The sequence below is a fragment of the Ascidiella aspersa genome, chromosome 3, assembly GCF_963924565.1.
Source record: "Ascidiella aspersa chromosome 3, kaAscAspe10.2, whole genome shotgun sequence".
NCBI lineage: Eukaryota > Metazoa > Chordata > Ascidiacea > Phlebobranchia > Ascidiidae > Ascidiella > Ascidiella aspersa.
In genome coordinates, this window is record NC_139449.1 from 3,438,445 (window position 1) to 3,459,162 (window position 20,718).

The window sequence follows — 20,718 nt, forward strand, 5'->3', positions numbered from 1 at the left end:
CTTTGTAATTCATTATTAAGCTACATGCTACATTACAGATTCGTGCATAGTGTGCTCAAGTATATTTATGTAATACTTTAATAAAGTGCTTTGTGGGCTTTAATTTTGACGAATGGACATTGAACAGTCTTTAAGTGCCGCGTTAGGCCTGTTATTTGGGCCAATTTAAAAAAAAAAGGAAAAAAGAAAATTAGCGGCGCTTCACAAAACCGCTGCGTCTAAATCAATACCGCTCAGTTGCTACAGATGCTGTTCAAGTGTAGAGTTATACCAAACATAAAAACGTGTGAAGTTGAATACTCTGCCTGGCTTAAGAATGCTGATTCGGGACAGAATTTCAAGGAATGGCGGCAGTGCTGGTTCTAGCACTGCAACCTCGGACGAAAACGAAAAAGTTACTTCAAATGGAAAACTACCAAGTTCGGATAAAGTCGGTGGGCAAAATACATGGGGAAGGGCATGGTACGTTTGCTTAATGTTTTTACCAATATATGGCTTTGTTGTACATTTAGCGCGTGAAATAATTGGTGTTTAATTGTTCTTTTCTGCAATTTGTTAAGCTAATAAAATGTTTAAACGGTGCATTTAACACACTGCAAGACAAAAATGTGTGAATCGCAATATAACGTTTCAAAGATGTGTCTGGCAATTTTGGCACTGCAAACTTATTTTTGAGGCTTTGGTATTTAAAAATAGGGCTGTTGACTGCAACATTTTGCGAGCAGCCTATCTTAAAACGTTTCATGCAAGCTTTTTTAAAACATTTTACACAACAAAATTTTGCTATACGGCCATGCAAGCTTTTAAGTTTAAAACCGTACCAGACAACCAAACGAGGGTGTGTTCGAAGCATTAGTCTTTTGGTACACAGTGGTGCACTATTTTGGTTTTAAAACAGTGACATATGCCTCAAGGGCCGTAACTTACAAAACAATAGCGTTATGCTTAATTGCCGCACTAGCTTTTCCATTTTAATCAGTTGTGGAAGAAAGGCTTTAGATGTTGAAGCAGCACCATATGCCACATACACTCATGCTGGTTTTCAAACTGGAAACATCTGTAGCATTTCGATATTCAATGATGAATTATTGATGCTTTGATGTTGCATATTATCATACAGTCTTGTAAACAAGTCATTTGTGAAATAACCAAGTCCAAGCCAAGTCTTTAAAAAAAATCAGTCCCAGTCAAAGTCACCAGTTACCCAAATCAAGTCTCAGTTAAGTCATAATAAGAGCAGGTCATCTCCCATTTAAATCACTGATATCAAAATAGAACGATAAACCTTTAAAGTTGGTGCAATTTTTCAAGTACAAAAATAAGAGAAAACAACGTGCAGCAATCTGCTCTTTTTTCATGCAACAATTGAGAAAAATAACTCAATTTTACCTTCAATGATGATTTATTTATGTTTTATGCTTCCGTATTGCCATACGAACATTAGGCATTCAAATTTTGCAAAAACGGCGGCATATTGCTTGTACTGTCTGTAAGCCTTACACGCAGGCTATGCGTTACGCTGTAACTGTAAGAGCATGGTAATGGCCCTCAAATCGATATAAGAGCGCAACTGTATGGAACAAACCCTCTTGGGAGCCGCGCTAACCGTTACTTTGGTAGGTTTACTGGATATTAGTGTGGCATCTATACGCACTCTTAAGCCGCATAATCAATACTGCAGCAGCGTATAGCCTCCGGATGCATTTTGTAAATTGCAAACAATACTTGGTGCTGTTTATTTTGCCAAACATTCTGTGACTGTCTGAAGTGTATATCGAAGGATTAAATCACCCCATGAAGCACTTCAGGCTAAATTTCATGCCTGTTTAGAAGATGTAAGTTAACACCGCGAAAGGGTCTTTTTAAACCGGTTTAATGACCAAAGTTAATACGTTCATCGTTCACCTTCAACATATACCCTAAAGCTACGAAATAAGTGTTTCGGGCCTCGCGTAAAAGGTAAAAAAAATACACGGGTGTACCAGAACAATATTTTTATAAGCCTAGATATTTCCCAGGTAAACTTGTGTAAAAGTAGAATTGCTTTCATAAAAAAATTTTACGAATTGAATGATGAATACAGGACTGACTAGTAGAGGAGGTTATAAACCTTTCTCGGACAAAAATATTGTGACCCAGAATCTGGCAAATCTTAAACCCCTGGTTCAAATTTGAAAGAATAATCACCATTTGGTCTATCCCATCGCCACAGAAGCATCCAATTCTCATACATTCCATATTTTCCGCACCAATATAATTGCAATTAACCGATGTGTTAGGCAGACACGCGTCGCACACGTGCACATCACGCACTGCTCATTGTTGTTTGACAACACTTAGAAATCGGTCAATGTTTGGGGGTCACTGGGATTTTTGTTCGGATGGGCCTGTGACAATTTTTTCAGAGATGGCGTCAGAAATTATTTTCTAAATATGACGTCCCCCCCAAAAAATTATCTAAGCGTTACGTCATAAAAAAGTTACCTTAAGAACGCCACACAGTTCGTTTAGTTTGTTAAATTGAGATGACGTATCAAAGAAGTTGTCTGAACATGTCGTCGCAAATTAACGTCAAACGTCATAAAAAACCAGTAACCTTAAAAACACTGCACGGTGTACACAGTTGGTAAAGTTTTAGTTTAAAAGAGGTGTAAAAATGCATTTACGTATTTAAAATAGTCAAAAAACACTGTTTGGGTTAAAATTGCAGTTACGTTGTTAGAATAGGCAAAAGTGCATTTATTGAGTTAAAATAGGCAAAAAATACAGTTTAAGGGGGGACATGACCACGTGCCCCCCCCATTGAATCGGCCCCTGGTCATAGCGCGACCGACCCACACTTCAAAACCAACGCGCTACCGGTCAAACACGTTATGCAACGGTTTAACGCTGCGGCGTCAAGTTACTAATTCCGTGGTTCGTCGATCACGCCACTCGCTGTCACGTGACCTAGAGCGGGTGGCGTAGCGTGACGCGGCGATAATTTGGCCGGCGTTTCAATGACGCAGACTCTGCACTTGCTCTCAGGCGCTCGAACTTCTAATACCGAGGCCGCAGATTATTTTGTGTATTTTGAAAAAAAATAAATACAAATGATTATGTTGTAACTGTAATGCACACCAACCGTTACTGGTTCTTAACCTTTTTTTCTTGCAATGTTTTAGGTTTAAAGTTTGTCGGGCTTGCCACGCTCCAATGTATATATAGGAAATGTACTAAAATTTTGACCCAAAATAAATTTATTTTTTTTGTTTGTTTCTTAAAATCTTAAACACTGCAGTCGTTTTTCATCAATTACTGCATTTTTTTAACAGTAAATTCGAATGCATATTTCAGCGTAATATCTGCAATCGTTTCAAATCAATTACTGCATTATTTTTAAACAGTAAGATCAATTGTATATGTGTGTGTGTGCAACAATATCTCCGCCGCACAGTTTTGCAGTGAGCGTGAATTTCTCGCCGCCTTTGTTCATGATTGTTTATGTGCATGGTCAAATACGACGATGGCGCAAAATTTTGGCTCATTATGTTAACCTTTCATCTATTTTTGACTTTAAAAGAGCCGATACCCGATACAAAGTGGTGGTATCGGTTCTCGTCCGATACTATGGCGGTATCGGTGCCGATCCGACGTGAATTTAACCATGACTTGCAATGCAAGCTAGAGTTTTTTACCTTAAAACAATAACAGTTTATTATTTTCGATTATACTTGACCAAAGTGTGGCAACGAATTGGATTGCGATACTTTTTTCTCGAAATATCGCGTTTCGATATTTAACTGAAGAGTATCGAACATACATACACCAAACCACTGCTTTAATTCAAACCGTAGGCAATTGTACTAGAAAAAAAACGCATCAAATGTTCACCGTCTGCGGTTTATCAAAGCGTGCTGGTCTAGCAGCTATTTGTGCACTGCACTTTCTGCTGCAAAGATCGTGACCTCGTTTCACAAAAGTTGTTTAAAGGCCAGTAAAGTTTGAATAAGGTCGGTGAACAAACGTGCAACGCTTTTTATCACTTTCTGGGAACTAGCAATGACGCACATGGCTTACGAAAATAAAATTAGCACTAATCAGGGCTAGAGGCCTGCCCATTCAACTTCGTTGCGACCATGCGAGTATGTAAAAATTTAACGAACAAGTGTATTTTGAGTATTTTAACGACTTTATCATAAAAACAAACATATAAAAAAGCGCCGAGGCTGCTTTTGTAGTCTTACAACGCTATATATTGTATAACGAACCGCGCGCAAAAAAGCAAGCAATAAATTTAAATCAACATCAGTTCCAACAGAAGATTGACAGGATTTTTAACACAGGATTTAAGAGTAAACAAACGTTCGATGTTTTTTTCCACTTTCTACGAACCAGAATTGAACCCGCACATGGTTTACGAGAATAAAAATATCACCTATCGAGGTTGGGCTAAAGGCCAGCCCACACAACTTTTAAGTTGCGTGTATTTAAGAATTTAAAGCACAGGTGTATTGTGCGTCTTTTATCGAATTAATCATAAAGACACAAATATGGAGCGTTGAGGTTGCTTTTACTTACTTACAACTGTATATGAAACGCTCAAAAAAGCAAACAATTTCATAAATTTAAATCAACATCAGTTCCAAACAGGAGATTGACAGGATTTTTAACACAGGATTTAAAAGCTTTGTAAAGTAATTTCTTTCAACATGCAACACGTTAACGAAATAAAATAAATGCGAAATAGTTTCAGGCAGTGGTGGGATTCAGCCGGTTCACACCGGTTCTAAAGAACCGTCTCACGAAATTTTATGAGATCAGCGAACCGGTTAGCATTACTGGTTACTGTCAATGGATTTTTGCCTTTTATCTAATGCACCGATTTCGCACGTAACAGTCATAACATTGTGTTAATTTTTATAATTATAATAGTTTATCTTTTGTGATTGTTTGTCTGAAAATTAATTTTTTTGCGTCATAAGTGAAAGTCACAAAACGACAGGTGCTTTTTAGTGTGACTGTAAGCAGTGATGGGATTCAGCCGGTTCGTAACATTTTTAACATGTTGTAGGCTAATTTTAATGGTGAAAACCTTCAATAATTTAGTTTTATTTTACTTGACTTTTTTATATTTGTTGTTTCTATCAATCCCTTGTATGACACAGTGTTAATGTATGCTTGCTTCTCAGTAACAGAATCGGCTAAAAAATATGCCTCTGTGATAGAAGCGGCTGACAAAAAATTTGAATCCCACCACTGGTTTCAGGTAACTTGATCGGATTAGCACCTATACCACCCTAGTATCGGTCGAGTACCGATAGTACACCACTTGGTATCGGGTATCGGCTCCGATCCGATATTGTTGGACATCCTTACGTTTTAACATTCATATACACATCTGCAGGTTTTTTTTAAGGTTTGGTTTGGGTGACCGCTGAGTAGTTTTAAGAGACCGCAAGTGTTTCATTTCAATACCAAAAAGTTGCAAGTCCAAAATTTGGGAAACCGCTGGAGAAATAACACCTAAAAAAAAACACTGCACATCTGTATAATCTGTGACCAATACCTTCTGGGAGTCGTACGGCCCTTTGGCCTATATGTAAGGTTTTAGCCCACAAGCCCTTTAACTTTAAGCCTTGTTGGAAACAAAATTTAGCAGCGACCAAAGCAAAACTACCGGTCTGCTGCACAATGCAAAAAGTACTGCATAACACCACAGTGTGTCTATCCAAAACTTTTGCTCGGGCTTTTTGGCTGCTTTTTGGCTTGGCGAATACTGTAGATAGGTCATCACGCACTGCTGGGCCCTTTCAGATTGCAAGGTCACCGGGGGATTGAATTTCACCAACGCGCTTACGAAGGCCTAAAGACGTTTTCGTTTTAGGAGTTACGGGTTTTAAATTTACTTCGCGAATTTTTTTTTATAATTTACTTCGAATTTTTTTTTTAATTACTTCGTGTTTTTTTTAACGAAATTTTTACGTGGTTGCACTCAAAACAACAGAACGTCGATCGGAGATATAGTACTTTCGCAAAAACACTGCTACAGATGGAATATTTGTAATACTAAGCCAATAGCTGCTCCTAACATGACCAGCGTTTTTTCAGATTTTTTATGCGTGTGTTTTTTGCCTTTTTTAATTTGGCTTCTATCTAGGTCATTGCTCACCGGCGGGCATTTTCTCTAGATCAGGGGTTCTTAAACTGGGGCACAACCCCTTGGGGGTCCGTGAACTAGCTTTAGGGGGTTCGTGAAGGCCTATTTAAAGAACTAGTGTATACTTAAGGTAATTAATTATTAAAATAAAACACTTTAATTAAAAAGTAAACGGTTTTGCACTGAATGTATAGTTAGACTACATTTCTTTCACATTTTTCGGACCGAAATAACAGGAAGTCTATTTGTATTGTGACGTCACTTTGGAGAATTTCTTGTCTACCGGGGTCCATGCAAAACAAAACAAAAATGTAGGGGTCCGCGGTAAAAAAAGTTTAAGAACCCCACCATAGAGCATTTCCATTTTTTGAAAACACGCACAGTTTGCGTAGTGTCATTAACAGACTGCGCGTTTACCACAAAAAGATAGATTTAACAATGAATTGCAAAGCCAAAAAGATTGTATCATCTTATACGAGCTTGTATCATCTTATTTTTGGCTTTGCAATTCATTATCAAGCTACATTTACACATCCGTGCATATAATGTAGAAAAGGGAGATTTATTTTCTAAATTTCACATTTCACGCTATAGGAACGGCTAAACTAAGTTTTTTTACAGACGTCTATGTTCAAAGCGACGCTTTGTTGTTATTAATGCAAACTCGTAAAAACTACGCAAAAATTCGAAGAAAACGGCTGGACATTAAAACCCGTAACCACGAAAAGGGGAATGAGTTTTGAGTAGGGCTTTTTAGTACTCGCCTGCCAGCACATCCAGCACGAATGAGTAGGCCTTTTGTAAGTGCGTTGGTGAAATTCAATCCTTCGATGACCTTTCAATCACAAAAGGGCGCTCATCAGTGCGTAAAAACCTACAGTAGTGCTTTTCAACCTTTTTGATTTCCATCCGCACTTTTTTATTTCGGAAAATTTTCATCCGCACGCACAAGCACAGTAAATTTGCAACCTTTAGTTTTTTCCGTTTGTGTATTAACCGTGAGCCTAAGCCTTGACCGATATGAAATAGATAGCTTAAAGCTGCAATGAACCACTATACGAGACTCTATTAGTACCTGTATCACATAAGTGGGCGCACCAGCATATTTGATTAACTGTATTACACATATGGAAATAATAACATGCGCCATTTTTATCCGCACATTCATCCGCACAACGTTTGTCATCCGCACTACAATTTATTTTCATCCGCACAAGTGTGTACCATCCCACGGGTTGAAAAACACTGACCTACAGTATAAATTCGCCAAATCAAAATGCAGCCAAAAAGCGATGGCCTACAGTTTTGGATATACATAATGTGGTGTTTGGCAGTGAAGAAAAAAAATAACTGAAAAAATACAGCTAGGCTTAGTCTATCTCACATTTTTTTTACATAAATCTATCTTCGAGCGCTGCTTTGTTGTTAATAGCGCAACCGCGTAAAAAACACGAAAAATTTAAAACCCGTAACTGCTAAAACTGAAATGTGTACTGTCTTTGTAAGTGCGTTGGTAAAATCCAATCAACTCACAATTCTAGGGAAATGCATTTCTATAGCTTTTAGCTATTTCATTTTTCGTAGATGATAAACCAAATATTAATAAACAAGATGTTTTCTCGCTCTTGTCAGTAAACGACAACAATGACTTCAAATTAATAAAGGAAATATTCTTTAACATTTTCCTGTTAAATGTTAAGGACAAATAAATATCGCCGAAAAATAATCCTAATAACTAAATCTCATTTTTCAAGGAATTGATTAGTCAAAAAAACTAAGCCAGTCATATTACAAGATGTAAAGAAAATTTCACCCCAAAGGCTTCTTAACTAAATTTCATTTTCAATCAATGAAATAATTGTCAAAACAATTTTAAAAGCCAGACATTTTAAAAGATGTATAGACAAATAAATGTCGTCAAAATAAACGACCCTTCGTCTTAATTCGAATGGTAGAATTCCTACTTACTTTTTAATTATCTAAATTTATCGACAGGAGTGTCGATTTTTTTGCTACAAAAGCATCTTCGTGCCTTAATTCGACTGTTTAATTTTTTTTTAGTTAATCATCTGAATTTATCGACAGGAGTGTCGATTTTTTTTGCTACAAAAGCATCTTTGTGCCTTAATTCGACTGTTTAATTTTTTTTTAGTTAATCGTCTGAATTTATCGACAGGAGTGTCGATTTTTTTTGCTACAAAAGCATCTTTGTGCCTTAATTCGACTGTTTAATTTTTTTTTAGTTAATCATCTGAATTTATCGACAGGAATGTCGATTTGTTCTCTTGGCTTTCCTGTGCATTTCTTCTCTCCGTTCTTCCCGTGATGCCTTTCTTCTTCTACGACGCCTGCACCAATCACGAGTGCAGCCTGCTCCAGACCTCCGCTGATTGGCTGAGCGAGGGACCGCCCTTCAGGAGCTTTATGACGAAGATTGCGTCATCACTATGGCCGGCCTTCGTGCTGTACTCGTGCTGGATGGGCTGGCAGGCGAGTACTAGTTATTAAGCGAGTACTAATTTAAATACGAGTACTCGGGTGGGTTTTTTAGACTATAGTACAGTATTTTTTACCATATAGTGTATATTTTACGAGTTTTAATATGAGGACTCTTTACAAATAGCGCATTTTTTCTAAAATAGCTGCTCGTGCTCTACTCATGCTAAAGCGGCTGGCAGGCGAGTACTGGGTATTAAGCGGGTACGAGTTAAAACAACGAGTAGTTTGGATTTTTTTTAGACCAGTTCAGTTATTTTCCTTTTCTTGGACTCGATTATTTTATTTATAGTGTGTATTTTACAAGTTTAAATATGAGTAGTCTTTACGAATATCGATTTTTTTTCTAAAATATTTGTTCAACTGTACTTGTGTTGGAGCGGCTGTCAGGCGAGTACTGGTTATTAGGCCGCTACGAGTTCAAATACGAGTACTCGAAACGGGTAGCTGACTTTTTTACTCGGTTCGGGCATAGTTTTTTTCTACTTCTTGGACTTTTTTAAATTGTAGGTTTTAGGAGTTTAAATACGAGTATTTGGAATAAGCAAGTACTGGTAATTAATGGGGTACGAGTTCAAATACGAGTACTCAGAATGGGTAGGGCATTTTGTTAAATCGGCATGGATATTGATTGGATTTCAGTCATAAGACCGAAATAAGAACAACATCAACGTCGGAATAATAGTTCGGCAGAGGACTAAAATAGGGCTAATAACTAATAGTCGTAACGTAATAGCGCCTAAATCAGAAGTCCTCAACCCGCCGGAATAAGACCTAAATGGCAAGAATCAGGCATTTATACAACATTTTACCAAACCTCACCCCTAAGTAGATCAATAACTCCCCTAATAATTTCAACCCTACTCATTTTCTAACCCAACTTGTTACCCACTAATAACACCAGAGAGGGCCAAAAAATCCGGTGCCAAAACAGCGCTGCCCTGACGGCGTCGTTTAAACTAGGGCGCCCAAACGTCGACATCAAAACGGCCGCTGCCAGACCGATGGCCCCGTGCGTCCCACATCCTCTCCATATAGTTTTAGACGTTATTTTGTCCATTTTGTTCTTATTCAAACGATTTGGATCTAATTCTGTCTTAAATACGATAGATTAGAAAATATTTCAATGCACATCAGAAACATTGTCAAGTATTCTCTCTTAATAATATTTTTGATTTTTTCATACCCACGAACAGTGTTCCCTCTAAGAAAATTTCCTAGTGCGCAGGATAATTTTATAGCTGCGCAGTGAAAAAATTCAAAGGTGACGTCATCAAACAATTAAGCCTAGGAAACATTCTGTTTCCCATTTAACTGGTGCGGAAATATGTAACTGGAATTGAATTTGAATTCAATTAAGGTTATCGCACCAAGCACCGCGAAAAAAGCGTTTATTGCCAAAAACCTTCACTTCATCAGATGTATATATGACGCCTTCGTCACAAAATCAATAGGCGCGCATTACTCCAATAGTGGCATTTTATCTAAGCAAGTGCGTCAAAGCAAATTGTACTGCGCAAATTGTGTCTTGTAGCTGCGCAGTTGCGTACCTTAGAGGGAACACTGCCCACGAATTGTAAGTTAAACAACTGAAATATTCCGATTTTCTTCTAACGGTTTCGCCATTTTTTCACGACGTTTTTAACTCGCAGGTTTTTCTGGCCATTGTGCCCGACCTCGTCCACAAGGTTATTCCCCGGTACAGCGGCGGAATCCAGAGCGGTGCAGTCACACCGGCCGGGAGGGTCAACAAGTACCAGATCAACGGTCTGCAGGTAACTGGGGAAAACCCAGAGCACTTAGGAATAGCCATGACCGATAACATCTAATCGGAGCCGATACCCGATGCCAAGTGGTAGTATCAGTACTCGCCCGCAACTAGGGTGATAAATTAATTTTTTTAGCCAAAAAATAAACACAGTTAAAGGATCGCTGTTTGGCGTTATTTAAAACCACACCAATTAGATTAGAGATGGACGAAATACGGCCCGCCAAGATAGACTAATTCGGCCGGCGGCGCACTTTATAAAAAAGGTTTTAGGCAAAATTTTTTTTTATTAAATTCTGATGCCCAAAACATTTTTTCTTTGTCATGCTGCCCACTGTTATAACGTTTAAGATTTTTTGAATAAAAATACCCTATCGCTAAATAACTGTCTTAAATCAAATCAAGTCAAGTCACTTTGCCCAAAAGACTTTAAAAGCCTTACGACAAGTCGAGTAATTTTGCTCAAAATGCTTTAATTCATTGGAAAACAAAGACTCCAACCAGACCAATCGTTTTACTTTCCCAGAGCTGGTTAGTGAGCCACGCATTCTGGTTTCTCAACGCTTTCTACCTGAACTGGATCTCACCTGATCTCGTGTTCCAGCTTTGGGGTCCTCTGCTTGTGATCGTCAACATATACGCTTACGTTCTCTGTGCCTTCGTCTACGTAAAAGGTATATGAGTGCTCAGGATAGGCACTCGTCCTGTACAAGAATGGTTTCGGTGCCAACCCGATATCAATTAGATTTGATATTTTAACCCGCTTTTTAAGGTATAAGCTACGGCGCAATGCACAAGTTCTAAAAAATCCAATACAACAAATCTATACGACAGCTCCTGTTTAGCGAATATAGACAATTTTTGAAAGCCGACCACTGAAATCATTTTTTGTTTGGCTTAATCATAGGGTCAGCTTCAAACTTTTAAAGTTGACTTCATGAACTACACGTAAGAAGTGAACTGTTTTCATTCTAACAAATGAAAAACTGAAATAGATCTTAATAGAACATCAAAGCCCATACAGAAGTAGGTAGCATTTTGAACGTTTTAAATAACTTAAGGAATATTGATTAAAGGGTTGTTCAAAACGTTCAAAATGCAGCATACTTCTGTACGGGCTTTGATATTCATTTCTGGGAAAAAGGGAAGGAAAACAACCTTACAGAGAAAAAAAGGGTTGTAGTTAGTCATAGTAAGAATATCAGAGCACATGCAGAAGTATAGGTAACATTTTGAACGTTTCGAATAAAGAGTAATTCAACATGCAACCTACAACCTACAACCATTATGCTTCGGAGTCTTAATAAATTCATCGAAAAGGCACCAAAGTGTTGCTTTTTAGTGAACTATTTTTTCCCATTTTAAAACATACACTCAAGATTAATGAACTTTTAAAATAGTCCACGTCATTAATTTATTTACAGTCTTATTTCAACTTTTTTTTCTAAAAACGTTTTCTTTTTTAAATTGCTTGACTGAAGTGGTAATCAAGCATTTACCTCCATTTCCTGAAAAAAAAAAACACTTTTTCACTTGCTTGGACGAATGAAGTGGCGTGAAAATCTTGCTGCAATAATTGCCAAACAATGTCGCGTGCTGTTCGTTTTAAAATAGTCCCCCAAAGTGTCCACGGCCCAGTTTAAGAACATGGCACTCAAATTTGTTACTTGGATGCGTGTTACGCATGTGACATGTTAATTTCAAAAATCCCCAATCATTGCGCCGATTAATTACGCAAGGGTATCAATCAACAAAAGTTACGTAATTGCGTTGCATAACAAATTACGTGCGTCACGTTTTTTTTACGCAACTGAACTCGTCGAGTTTAAACCCGCTTCCGTTGAAATTGTCAAAACGCAATGGGAAATCGTGACTGAACATAACGCTCTGCTTTAAACCATTCGAAATTACCGTTTAGTTTTCTGTGTTCGAAAACTAACTTTGCCAGACGATTTATAGGATAGGAAATATGTTTTGAGTTTTGCTGTATTCATTTTATACGTCCAACGGCACCTCCAGCCATTAATTATTTTAAGATTTATTCGAAACGTTCACAAAATGCTACCTACTTCTGCATGGGCTTTGATATTTATTCTACGTCTAACTATTCAACCTCCAACCATTATCTTAAAGTTTATCCGAAACGTTTGCAAAATGCTACCAGCTTCTTTATGGACTTGAAATATTAACTTGACGTCTAACCAAAACCACCAACCATTAAATAATTAAAGATACATACACATATTTGTTTAACAACTGTGATCTGAAGCTGCTTTTTGACCAACGATTACGGCTTACGTATAATTAGTACAGCGAACAACCATTGCAGATGCAGACTCACCGAATCTGTCGATCAATGATGCAAGCAGGGTAAATTAGAAAAAACAACTAGTACCGTGAGGCTCGAACTCACGACCTCCGGTCATACCGGGATTGTTGCTTTACCAACTATGCTATGCAGGCTAAGAGGGGGGCAAGTCAACAAACAACCATACGCCAATGCTTGCTCAATCTGTTAGTACAAGCAATTTCATATTGAAGGGGATCTGCAGTGACTATATCATTATTCAATAAAATCTGCACACACATATGTGTTCAATTATAATATAATTCAGCCATTATAAAAAAGGTTGAAAACCCATGCGTTATACTTTAAACTTTTTCATCGCCAGGAATCTATTTCCCAACCCACCCCGACGATTGCAAGAAAAGCGGCAGCGTGCTTTACGATTACGTCATGGGAGTGGAGTTTAACCCCAGAATCGGAAAGCTGTTCGACTTTAAGATTTTCTTCAACGGACGTCCAGGTAAGACAGGAGTATAAATTTATTTTTTTCATAAAAGGCTGGATAACTGTAAAGATTAAAGATTCATTTTAATTATTGAAATAATTTTGCTTTTAAGACACCTATTCCTATTCCTACCCCTGCCTTTGTCAAAAAGAAAGAATTTTAACTGTTTTTTAAGGGAATTACTTTGCGATAAGTTTATTTCAAATCAATGTTTGATCCAGGAATACATTTTCTCTTTCTCATGCGGCGCCCTGTCAAAATTAAATATATTATGCAATTTCATAAACACATTCCTTACTAAAAACACATCATTTCAATTAATTGTCCAAAATACTTACGTCAAGTCGTTACTGTGTGCTGAAACAAGCAAAATAGATCAAATTGAAATGTTCCAAGTTATTTTTCAAAAGGGTATTAAGCTGAAATTCGCATTACCGTTACGACATACTATTGTTTAATAAAGTTGAAACACTTTAGGAAGTTAAGGAATCTTGATGCCTTAAGGCCCGTTTACACTACAGCTGCACTGAGCTGCGCTCGGCGTAAAAATCGCTCCAAACGTATAGCTGCAGTGGGCTTGAGTTTAGCAAAGCGTGAAAATCGCTCCAAAGCGTAACTTTAAGCTAGCTGCAGCTGCTGCACGGGGCTTGAATTTAGCAAAGCGTAAAACGCTCGCCACAATAGAATTTAAATGCAAATTACGCTTTGCTCAGCTCGGTGCAGCTGTAGTGTAAACAGGCCTTTATAGGCATAATATATATTTCTGTAAAATTGTAAGATATTATTATAAACATTTTTAAGATCGTTGGTTAATAAATTCACATTTTAAGGCAGAAATTGCTACATTAGATCGCAAACATGAATGAAATTCCTGTGTTAATTTGTTATGGGATGGGCAGCTAAACAACCCTATAGTAGTCGGACTAGTACCGATACTGCCACTTGGCACCGGGCATCGATCCCGATCCGATATTATCGGACGACCCTAATAAGTACTCGTCTCATATAAGTTTGTATGTCGCAGATCTAATGGAGCAGTGGCCAACAAAATATGGGGTAAATTATTTGCCCCCACGTTGTACACAACTGAGTCCCAATTAGACAACGTAAAATATTTCCTCATAACTTTGTAGCACAATGAATAAATATAAATCGCTCCTCTGGTGTAAACGAAGTATAAAGCGACGTTTCGGCAGCAACGTCGGTTTATACTTCGTTTACACCAGAAGAGCGATTTATATTTATTGATATGTTGCCTGGTGGAGCTAACTCTATTTGTAGCACAATGGTTGGAAGTTGTAGTAGGACGTACAATGAATATCAAAGCCCATACAGAAGTAGGTATCATTTTGGACGTTTCTAACAAAGCTTATCTTAAGATAATGGCTTGAGGTTATAGCAGGGGTGTCCAACAAGCGGCACGCGTGCCAAATCTGGCACGCGACCTAACAAAAAATGGCACGCGGGCCCGCCTCCAAAACAATAAAATTGTTATTTAGCCAATTGTCAAAAAAGTCCAATTTGTTACTCAGCCAATTGCCAAAAAATACTAAATTTGTTATTCAGCCAATTGCCATTGGTTTGTCACCTATAAAACAATCGTAGCAATCACGTCAACTAACAATTACTTTTGATATTGTAACATTATACTGTATAGTGGAGGCTAGCATTTACATATTTATATAGCTTGGTGTGAAGAAGCAAAAGTCAGCTCACTGACGAACACTTAACCACAATATTGCGAATTCCTACTGCACAGTTTTCCATGTGTAAATAAACGTTTTAATTTTTGGTAAAAAGGCGCTTTTAAAATTAAAAAGAATTGGTTACGCAACTTTGGCACGGGAAGAAGTTATAAGATAAAAATTGGCACGCCGGCATGTTTGAGTTGGACACCCCTGGGTTATAGTAAGACGTAGTAAGAATACCAAAGCCCATACAGAATTTTCGTCTGAATTTCCACATAACGTTTTAGTAAACGATAAGTGCCTGCAGATAAATAAAAGTTTGGAAAGTCCAAAATAAGACTACAAATGTCAGTTAGCAAAATTAGTTCTCCCAAAAAGTTCATTCCATTCGGTTTTACGACGAAACTTGAATGCCGCAAGCGGATAATGGGCGGTATTTAAAACAGCGTTCTAATAAGGTGTTGTAATGAGCAAAGGTCGCCGAACTATGAGTCACAAATCTTCCCGCAAGATCTGCCATTCAAACAGGCGCCTATTTAATACTAAAAGCATAACCGAACGTCAGCCTTGACCTTTAATTTTAATTCCACGTCAAAATTACGTAAACGCATTCGCGTATAATCGTGTCAGAAATACGTCGCTTGAGGAGATTTTATCAAACTTGGAGAGACTTTATCAAGCTTGGAGAGATTTTATGGGCGAACCTTATTAGCGATTATGAGGATCATCAGCTTGCAGGCAAGTTTAAAACGAACCGGTTTTGCTCTTTTTCACCAAAAACGCTAAAACTGCGTTTTGTTGAATAGCGGTTTTCAACAGTTTACTGTTATAAAAGCCCAAGTGTTTAAAGGCCTGCTGAAAAATAAACAAGACTTTTATAACCAAGTCAGAAGCAAAATATATTCAATTAATTGAAATATTCGGTTAAGTAAGGACGCCGCCTAATTTGAACTTGTCGTATTCCTAATAATACTCGTTTTGATTCCAATATTTCAGGTCGGACTCGTCGCATTCTCACAATACTCGCGCTTGATTAGAACTCGTAGCACAGTGGTTCTCAAACTTTTTTGAGCGCGACCCAAATCTGAGTTTTATGAACATCTCACGACCCAAGCCTCAAACATCAAAAAATGTATTTTTTCTAATATGCATGAAATAGAAAAAAGACACGACAACCATGAAACAATGATTGATTACAAACAGATGATTGATTTATTTTAGTGTGATCGGTGAAACTGATTTTTTTCCTTTATAACATCAGCGTGGCTTGTTTGAGCTTACACCAGTCTTAGCAGCTACTGTAGCTGGCTGCCATCAAAACGTTCAGAAAACCAATTATGATGCAATAATCCAGGTTACAGATTTGAAGACACGTGAAAAGCTTATGATGCAATTATTCAGTTATGATTGAATTGAAAATATTTTAAAGATAAAATGAAAAAAGGTAGTTTGCGCAGGATTGAATCACCATAAGGCGACCCATTTTTTGACCCTGTGCGACCCATGTTGGGGTCGCGACCCATACTTTGAGAACAACTGTCGTAGCAGAAAACGAACAATAAAACATAAACTTTAAGTTTTATTGTTTATATACGCGTCAATGGAACAGTGATCGACAAGCAGAAACCTATACTGTCTATTGTTTTGAATTCCATAAAAATGCACCCTTTTACATAGAGAAAACTATACTAAACGCATTTCCAATACAGGTATCATCGCATGGACCCTGATCAACCTGTCCTTCGCCTGGCACCAATACGTCACTATCGGTTACGTCACTGACTCGATGACGTTGCTCAACGTGCTGCAGGCCGTGTACGTTGTGGACTTCTTCTGGAACGAGACTTGGTACTTGAAGACGATTGATATTTGCCACGAGCATTTCGGATGGATGCTGGGATGGGGAGATCTGGTTTGGCTGCCCTATATGTACACACTACAGGTACGTTGCTGGTTCTATAAGACCTAAAAAAAAAACTAACGCAGAATGATCTATAATATCATAGTATCAAGACCAATGACGCTTTAAAGACAAATGCTCAGTAATATCCATGGTACGAAATCGCCCAAATAAGACCTAAATCTGCCGGTATAAGTCCCATATGGATTTAGACCCCAATGGTCAAAATAACGCCTAAAACTGTAGAGAGAGGGTATGGGACGATCGGGGGCCATGGGTCTGGGCGCCCTAATTTGAATGGCGCCGTGTTTTGTTCACCCATACAATTTCTTACAATTATAATATGCAAACGCAAAACGTCAATCCGCCATCGTAATAAGCGGAACGGCGCTAATCACCACGCGGCATTTCCACGTTTCTGACGTTTCCACGTTTTTTCTGACGTCTTTCACACAGTGGAGTGTGCTTTGCGAGATGGTGCGCGGACTTTGGACTGTTGGCGCGAGATAAGGCGACTTTGCCTTGCGGATAAATTAGGCGTCTCCTCGATTGAGCGATAAGCTTTTGCGGCAAGCTGTATGCTGTCGTCGAATTTGGTGTGTAATTAAACTTCTTAATGGACTTTGGGCGTTGGTGCTTGTGCAGTTAAGGTTGGAAACTAACTAAAAGGGAAATAACATACTAAATTAATTATGAATTTCAAAGCCAGAAAGGTCGAGTAGATCGACATCATATTGATTAGGACTTACGAGCTTGTATCATCTTTAGTTAAGGTTGTTATACAAGTTCCTATCGAAACGTTTTTATCAAAATGATGTCGATCTACTCGACCTTTTTAGCTTTATAATTTATTATCAAGCTACATTACCCGTTCGTGCATAGTGTACCCAACATACTAAATTGTTTTGTAAATAGTTAAAAATGTTTAAACGGTGAAGATAAGTGAAAAAAATCATTTACACAAACTATTTTCACCTAATAAAAGATTATACAGTCGTTCTTCAACTCTTGCCGTAATTTTCCTTGAGAACAACTAAACTTCAGTAAAAAATGTAATAAATCGGGATTTCGATAATATCGGATCGGAGCCGACACCCGACGCAAAGTGGTAGTATCGGTACTCGTCCGATAATATCGGATCGGAGCCGACACCCGACGCAAAGTGGTAGTATCGGTACTCGTCCGATACTAGGGTGGTATCGGTGCCGATCCTATACGAAATTAATAAAAAATTAAACGTTAAACTATAAAAATTGTCAGACTCGTTGAATTATATGAGCAATAACTTAAAACAACCCATTTTTTGAGAAAAAAAACGCCTAATAGAAACATTTTATTTAAAAGCCATTTGCCCAAAGTCATTGCAACACTGTGGCCACCTTCTTAGAAGCTGATGACAGCTCTTGACCTCATCTAGCGGCCGTTTGTTTTGTTGTTGAAGGGATTCTACTTGGCGCACAACCCGGTGGATCTCGGCGGGCTGAAATCGGCCGCCATTTTTTGTCTCGGCATGGCGGGCTACTACATTTTCCGTTCTTGCAACGCGCAAAAGGATCGATTCAGAGCGCTGAAGGACAACTGTCTTATCTGGGGTAAGAATGACTAAAAAATCGCCTTAAGAATGTGGAAATGTGTTGAAAAAAAAAAAAATATATATAATAAAAAAATGTTAAAGTTTGAAGGCTGATGTCAATACCAGGGTGGAATTAGGGGGGCTACGTCGCCATCAACCCCTAAAACTATATTTTTTTGCATATTTTACTACGTAAATGCAAATATTTAAATCTGGCTTGCGTTTTAGTTTATCTAAGCCTAAAAGCGTAATGCGTCTCTTCGCACCATCGGAAATGAAGTTTTTTATGAATTTGAACGGTTTAAAGGCAGATTTTCGCATTGCCGGAAACGATAACACCTCAATAACCTAAAAGTTCGACGAAATAAACTGAATATGTGGTGGTCTTAAAAACACTTTTTACGTAATGTTTACATGTAACTTTGTGACCTACATTTGTAATGCCATTTCTGAAATTTTTCAGAAAAAAAACCTGTTTTACAACATCAAGCCATCGGACTTTTCTAATGTTACGCCAGGCATAGTTTGGTGACCCTGGTTTGTATATAGATCACGAAAAAATGTTTTGTCTCTCCACATTTCAAAAATTGTTTCGGACCAAAACGAACAGTTTTTTTTTCTGCTCAGGCGCCAAACCAAAATACATCGAGTGCAGTTTCTCATCGTCTGATGGCAAGACTCATCAGAGTACCTTGCTGCACAGTGGATGGTGGGGAGTGGCAAGGCACATGAACTACACCGGAGATCTTATGGGGGTGAGATGTGTGGCTGGAAAACTTTTAAACTAAATAATCGTTTACCGATTAAAATACACTGTTGTAATCACTTAAGTCAATAGCTTCACTTAAGCGCACTTAAGTTACTGTTTTTAAATGACTTGACTTGACTTGAGTATTTTCAAAAAATGACTTGACTTGGCTTAAGTGTTTTGGACAAGTGACTTTGGTTCAAATCGGGTGTTTTCATTAGACATTTTTCTTATAAACATTGGGTTATTCAAGTTTTGCAAATTAAGCAAATTGCTTGCTATTTGTTTTGTGATATTTTTTAGTTGAGTTATTGCACATAATCGGATAAATTTTCCAATTTTCTTTGTTATTGCCATTTCTATTTTCTATAACAACTGAAATTAACTTGCGTATCCAATGACTTAAATTGGGAGTTAGGTTACTTGTTGGAAATGACTTTATTACAACACTGCCAAAAACAAAAGGTAATTTCCTAGAAAAAACACTTTAATAATCATATACTATATCACCGACTTTTTTTTTTTTTTTTTTTCGCAGTCGCTGTCCTACTGCCTTTGCTGCGGCTCCGACCACCTTCTGCCCTACTTCTACATAATATTCATCAGCATCCTTCTGGTCCACCGTATATACAGGGACGAGCATCGTTGTAGCGCTAAGTACGGCCTCTATTGGGAAAAATACACGTGCAAGGTGCCCTACCGACTTCTCCCAGGCGTCTACTAGCCCTTTTGGCTTGATTTGGTACAGCAGAGCCTGATTAAAAACTGAAATCAACTTTTTTCGTTTCGCCACAAATTTTGGGTCAATTTTGACCGGAAATGATCGTTGTTATGGGTGTTTTAAAACCATTAACAATTTGTCTTTTTCGCCACAAATTTTGGGGTCAATTTTTAGGGTTATTTTTAACGGTAATAATTGTTGTTATGTTTTTTTTTTTTTTAAATCCTTAACAATTGACTTATAATATTACAAATTAATACTGTGGTTTTGACCGTTTTGGCATGATTTACGCACAGTAGAGCCTGATTTAAAAACTAAAATAAACTTGTCAATTTTTAGGGGTAATTCTTTGATTTAAAAATTAGTCTAAACGGGATTTGTGGTTGTTATAGGTTTTTAAATCATTAACAAGCAAGTTTAAAGTAGACAGTGTGTGTTTTTTGTTTGTTTAGTACATACTATCGACTGTTTTGGCTTGATTTGGGCAAAAAAAAGCCCGACTTTTGCGCTGAATGTTCTGGTTGGAAAATAGTCTTAACTGGATTAAATGATGTGAAGTTTTTAAATTGCTAGTCTCAGTAATAATGATTGTGCTCCATTTTAGGGGCTATTAACAATTAAGTTCATAATAGACAAAGTGTGTGTTTTTCGTTTCTTTCAGACGCTTCTATAAGCAAAGTTCCTGTTGAATATAAGTGGTTTTTAGGCACTATTTATCCACAAACAGTGTTGAAAATATAATCGTAGTTCGAATGTTTTTTGTTTATTTCATGACCATTTTGTTAGAACAATTTAAATAAATTTTCTTTGTGGTTTTCGAATATAAGAAAAAGCGTTCCTTTTGCGGGCAGAAAAAAAATACCTTTTAAATTCGCTTAGCATAACATTTCTTA

At 37.6% G+C, this 20,718-nt stretch overlaps 1 protein-coding gene across 1 annotated transcript; it reads left to right on the forward strand.

Moving 5' to 3' along the window:
* The first annotated feature begins 249 nt into the window (after positions 1-249).
* On the forward strand, positions 250-20,689 carry LOC146158125 (7-dehydrocholesterol reductase-like). The gene is made up of 9 exons (XM_083386151.1): positions 250-462; positions 8,407-8,629; positions 10,288-10,410; positions 10,930-11,077; positions 13,076-13,210; positions 16,593-16,825; positions 18,225-18,375; positions 18,984-19,111; positions 19,643-20,689. Exons 1-9 carry the CDS (start codon positions 317-319, stop codon positions 19,826-19,828), a joined length of 1,473 nt encoding a protein of 490 aa, XP_083242277.1. The 5' UTR covers positions 250-316; the 3' UTR covers positions 19,829-20,689.
* The last annotated feature ends 29 nt before the right edge of the window (positions 20,690-20,718 follow it).